General features: G+C 57.5%; 1 protein-coding gene across 2 annotated transcripts; it reads left to right on the top strand.

Annotated features, from left to right (window-relative positions):
• Nucleotides 1-308: 308 nt before the first annotated feature.
• LOC108507608 (green-sensitive opsin) lies at nucleotides 309-4,870 on the top strand. Of its 2 annotated transcripts, none has more exons than XM_017835724.1 (5): nucleotides 309-955; nucleotides 2,651-2,819; nucleotides 3,191-3,356; nucleotides 3,468-3,707; nucleotides 4,714-4,870. In XM_017835724.1, exons 1-5 carry the CDS (start codon nucleotides 595-597, stop codon nucleotides 4,861-4,863), a joined length of 1,086 nt encoding a protein of 361 aa, XP_017691213.1. In that variant the 5' UTR covers nucleotides 309-594; the 3' UTR covers nucleotides 4,864-4,870. The 2 variants fall into 2 exon arrangements, with proteins under 2 accessions (XP_017691213.1, XP_017691215.1); XM_017835726.1 differs by lacking the exon at nucleotides 4,714-4,870 and adding an exon at nucleotides 3,887-4,040.
• Nucleotides 4,871-5,321: the final 451 nt, after the last annotated feature.

The following is a 5,321-nucleotide window of genomic DNA, read 5'->3' as shown; positions in this document are numbered from 1 at the left end:
CCTCCAGGCACTCAGGGACTCTCCAAAGCCTGTAATACACTGTGGACCCCAGAACGGCTCCATTTCCACATCAGTCACCCAAAACGGCCGCTCCCAAACTCCCCACTGCTTCTCCCACCTCTGCTCCCCTTCCCAAGGACTCCCCACCCCATCCTTCCTCCCCCCAACTCCTTAAACAATATTAAACACTTAATGGCAATTAATACGCTTTAATGCAGGTTTTGGGGCCAACTGGCTGCTTAGAGGGTGCTTAAACCATCAACCCCTCTCAATCCCGTTGCCCTTGTCACACAAAGTTAGCCGAGCCCCTCATCAGGCCCCCCCTGTGCTCCCTCGAGGGGGCCCAAGGGTATAAAACCTCCTGGCCCGCGGGCACCGCCAGCCCCCGGCGCGGCACAGCCACCACCTCCCGTCCCCTCGGCTCCTGCTGCCCCTGACCCGCTCGCTTTCGGGACCGGGGGGGAATCCTCTACTTGGGTGGGTTTTTTCCGCATTGGGGGTTGGGGGTGGGACTTTTTTCTCATTAATTGGGGTCGAAGCAAAATTAATTAGAGAAACCCCCAAAGGGAGGGCGGCTCGCGCAGGGTGGGCAGGATGAACGGGACGGAGGGTGTCAATTTTTACGTGCCTATGTCCAACAAGACGGGGGTGGTGCGGAGCCCCTTCGAGTACCCCCAGTACTACCTGGCCGAGCCCTGGAAATACCGCATCGTCTGCGTCTACATCTTCTTCCTCATCTCCACCGGCTTCCCCATCAACTTCCTCACCCTCCTGGTCACCTTCAAACACAAGAAGCTCCGGCAGCCGCTCAACTACATCTTGGTCAACCTGGCGGTGGCCGATCTCTTCATGGCCTGTTTTGGCTTCACCGTCACGTTCATCACCGCCTGGAACGGCTACTTCATCTTCGGCCCCACCGGCTGTGCCGTGGAGGGCTTCTTCGCCACGCTGGGAGGTAAGGGCTGGGGAGGGCCTGGGGCTTCTCCGGGGCTTTCTGAGCCCAGTTCCTGCCCCTTGTCGGGCCATCCCACGTCGCTGTGTGGGGCAGAGCTCGCCGTGCAGGCACTGCTTCCCCGCGCCTAAAACTGGGGAGGAAAACAGGTTTATGCATGTTTGACCTTGATCCCAAGAAGCCTCCACCCCATCACCAGCCAGGCAGCGGCAAGGAAAGGAGCCCTGGGAAGGGATCGCTGTTTGCAGGATCCGACCTGGGGTCACCTGGCCACACTGGTCAGGTGCATTTATGGGTCTCACACCAAGGTGGCTCTCAGAGACCCCCCAGGCGTGACCACACCACGTCCCTGAATCACTGCCAAACATCTCGGGCCAAGCACAGGGCTGGACAAGTCATCTTAGAGGTCTTTTCCAACCTTAATGGTTCCGTGATTATTTCTTCGCCAAAAGGCTTCCCTTTTTGGCAAAAATGGAGGGTTCAGGGCAGGAAGAGATATCCCTCAGGAGGGGAACCCCATGGAAGAGGTACAGGCATGGAGAGGGCTCACAGCTCATCTAGAGGCAAAAGGAAGAGTCAGCAGCTCCTAACCAGAGAGAACAGCAGTGGAGGGGAGGAGGATCCAGGGTGGTTCCCAGGCTCCACAGCAATGGCTCAGCTCTGTCCTAGTTGCACCAAATTTGGGTGCCCTTGGGGGCCTCCTTATGGCACTTCTCAGGGACACAAGTGCCACCAACACTTTGCCCCTGCAGAAAGCCCTGTGAAAAACAGGGAGAATTCACTTGGCACCCCGTGCCCACACAGCACCTCGTGATGGATCTGACAGCCAACAGTCCGAGATGCAGAACCACCACAAGGACTTTGCTTGCTTTCCTCTAAGTGGGGCGATTTCCCACAATGATGCTGACCTGAAAATACATACATTTAAAAAATGTGGATATTCTGACAGGGAAAGGCAGCTAAATGTCCTGATCGAAGCCAAGGAAGGGCTTAGTCTTGGGGTCAGATGATCACACAGGTCTGCACCATTTCTGCTGGGTGAGCCTGGGGGCTCCTGGGCAGCATTATTTGCCTTTCCAGTGTTTGCATCTCTCAGAGAAGGAGGAGGCTCCTGTTCACAGGGAAGAAAGTTGGATGGGAAGCAGTCGCTGTGCGAGCAGCAGGTCTCCAGCGAATCCCAGCACAGGGTGTAGTTATCAGCAGATTATCACAGCTGGGGGCATTAGCAGGCTTACAGCACCACTAAACGCTCCCAATCCCCCGAAGTTTAATTATCCCTCATAAATACATGTGCACGCACGCCCACCCACACGGCCCCCCCACACCTCCCCCGATGCAGCGCCAGCGGAAGGCTCATGAAATACACATTTAAAGGGATCAACAGGTTCGGAGGCATCTGGCATCATCACTGGGAATTGTGCTTCCTCACACCCAGGTGGGACTCACCCCCTTGATTTTTAATCTATTAAAACCCCACGACGATCCCTCCTCTGCCAGCACCTCTCGCTGTGGTGCAGTCCCACCCCTCGGCTCCCAGAGCTCCTGCACCTTAGGGACGGGGGATTCCCAGTTACTCAGTAGGAATGCTGGTTATCCCATGCTGATCCCCAGCCCCTCAGTTCCCTCTGCTCTTCTCCTCACCAACAAAGGGAAGACGAAGCCCAGAGGGGCTCTGAGTTCTCCCTCTCCCTCCCGCAGGCGAGGTTGCCCTGTGGTCCCTGGTGGTCTTGGCCATCGAGCGTTACATCGTCATCTGCAAACCCATGGGCAACTTCCGCTTCTCCTCCACCCACGCCATGCTGGGCATCGTTTTCACCTGGATAATGGCCCTGTCCTGCGCTGCCCCTCCCCTCTTAGGCTGGTCCAGGTGAGTCTCAGGATGCTCAGCAGCAGCAGCTCTCAGCATCCCTCCGTCCACAGGGGGCTCCTGGCAGGAAAGTGCTCAGCCTGGGCAGAGGGAATAATATATCTCTCTGCCTGTGGGAGGCAGGGATGTCACAACAAGCCAGCACTGAGTGCCCAGGGGCAGCACATTGGCACAGCTGGTGCCAGCCCTGTGGGAGCCGTGGGCTGCAGGGCCAGCGAGGCCCAGGCAAGGGGCACAGAGGAGCCCACCCAGACCACACATGCTACTCTTCCAGCATCCCCTGTCCTCGGGGAATCTGGTCCCGAGGTTGAGCCCCTCCTGCTGCCCCCAGGGAGGGTCCAGGTGCAGATGCCAGCCTTTCTCCCTGACAGGTACATACCAGAGGGGATGCAGAGTTCCTGCGGGCCCGACTACTACACCCACAACCCCGAATTCCACAACGAGTCCTTCGTCCTCTACATGTTCATTGTCCACTTCTTCATCCCCGTCATCATCATTTTCGCCTCCTACGGGCGCCTTGTTTGCAAAGTCCGAGAGGTAACGCTGGGAGGGGATTAATGGGGCTGGGACGGGCAGCTCGGGCAGCAGAGGGGTGGTGGGGCAGGGCTGGAAAGCTGCAGGGCCCCTCACCTCCCGCTGTGCCCACAGGCAGCTGCCCAGCAGCAGGAATCAGCCACGACCCAGAAGGCAGAGAAGGAGGTGACGCGGATGGTGATCCTCATGGTGATGGGTTTCATGATGGCCTGGACGCCCTACGCCGTGGTGGCTTTCTGGATCTTCTCCAACAAGGGAGCGGAATTCTCGGCCACGCTGATGGCAGTGCCTGCTTTCTTCTCCAAGAGCTCCTCCCTCTACAACCCCATCATCTACGTCCTCATGAACAAACAGGTGAGATGTCCCACGGCACGCAGGGTGAGCCTCTGCCCTGGGCTGACCAGCACATCTGGGGTCACCTCAGTCATGTTGCTCCTCCCCAGAGGGGCTGAATCTCAGTCTGGGGGCAGCAGCAAGTTCAGGGGCTGTTGGAGGCTTTTGGTGCCACGTTCTCATTTCTCTCCCCTCCTCAGTTCCGTAATTGCATGATCACCACGATCTGCTGCGGCAAGAACCCCTTTGGGGACGATGAAACCTCCTCCGCCGTATCCCAGAGCAAAACCGAGGTCTCCTCCGTCTCCTCCAGCCAAGTATCGCCTGCATAGACCATGGACAGTTTGAACTGGGTTTGACCTGCCGAGTTCGGGGATTCAAACAAACAGCCACACCCCCCCTCATGCCCCTCCCCTGCACAAGAATTTGGCTGTGCACGTCCTGCCGTAGTGACCCCCCGTGCAGCCCCCACCCCTGCACCCCCGGGGCACTCTGAGCTTCCCCCACTGACACAGGGGGACCCCCAGGCCCTGCCCCAGCTCCCAGGGCACTTTAGGGGACTGTCCCCACCTGCCCCCAGCCCAGCACCCCCTGCTTGGTTCAAATTGTGTTCAAAGAGAGAAACCCCAAACTGCAACATTGTCCTCCCTGAGACGTGCTCCCCACCAGCTCCCCCTTCCCTGGGCTCCAGGGAGCACCATGGGAGCATCCAGAACCCAAAGCATCCTGACCAAGCACCATTGGAAGCCCCTGGGAGCAGGACCCCATGGCCAGGGTGGCCCCGGGTGCCTCTCAGCAGGGCCCAAGCCCGGGGCTGGCCAGAGCCGGGAATCAATTCCCACAATCCCATAAATCAATATAACAAACAGAGCCACGAGCTTCGCCTCCAGCCCTGCTCCCTCCATCCCCAAGACAACACTGTAGATATATTTTTTTTTGTCTTGGAACCTGTAAATATTTGCTCACATTCTTTGAAGTCTCTATCTTTCTCAGCCCTTTCCTTTCTCCTCCTCCTCCCAACTCCGAGGCAGAGAAACCACCTTCCTTCCCCCTCTGCTCCGGCTGGACACGCACGGCCAACCTTGGAGGGTGGGGCTGGTACCGAGCGCTTTCCTGTACATATTTTATAAATAAACGATGCCACGTCAGCACAAGGACGTCTACAGGCAAGAAGTAGGGATTAAAAAATAAGAAATAAACAGAAGCAGCACAGAGAAAACCACAGATGCTCAGTCCTTGTCCTTTCTCTTGGGCTGTGGTGACAGGACGCCGGTGGCCAGCTGGGGACATGCGATGCTGCTGTTGGAGACACAAGCCCAGAGCTGCCCCAAAAGCCGTGGAAAGGGGAGCTGTGGGTCAGGCAAGCCCAGATCAAGGGGGAGAGCAGAGACCATCCCCACAAGGTGACAGCCTCATTAGCTGGAGCACCAAAGGGGTTTAGAGGCAAAAAGAGACAGGAACAGGGCACAGCTGGTGCTGCTGCTGCCCCACAGCCCTCACTGCCAGCCCACCAACAGCCGCTGGCTTTCATCCTTTAATATTTAAGATTTCCCTGGGTAGCCTTAAATAAAACTTCAGCAAAGAGCTTTTTGCAGAGTTCAAGTTCCCCTCCCTGCGGGGCCCTTCCAGTCAGCG

The sequence above is a fragment of the Lepidothrix coronata genome, unplaced genomic scaffold (assembly GCF_001604755.1).
Source record: "Lepidothrix coronata isolate B3197 unplaced genomic scaffold, Lepidothrix_coronata-1.0 Scaffold263, whole genome shotgun sequence".
Lineage (NCBI taxonomy): Eukaryota > Metazoa > Chordata > Aves > Passeriformes > Pipridae > Lepidothrix > Lepidothrix coronata.
Note: the sequence above shows the minus strand (reverse complement) of the source record. Positions and strands in the feature narration are given on the sequence as shown.

Excerpts from the sequence above, each read along its gene's own strand:
- LOC108507608 (XM_017835724.1), top strand. The coding sequence starts at position 595 with ATGAACGGGACGGAGGGTGTCAATTTTTACGTGCCTATGTCCAACAAG. Across the intron at positions 3,357-3,467 it reads TTGTTTGCAAAGTCCGAGAG|GCAGCTGCCCAGCAGCAGGA; the intron begins GTAACGCTGGGA and ends CTGTGCCCACAG. Across the intron at positions 3,708-4,713 it reads ACGTCCTCATGAACAAACAG|GCAGAGAAACCACCTTCCTT; the intron begins GTGAGATGTCCC and ends CCCAACTCCGAG.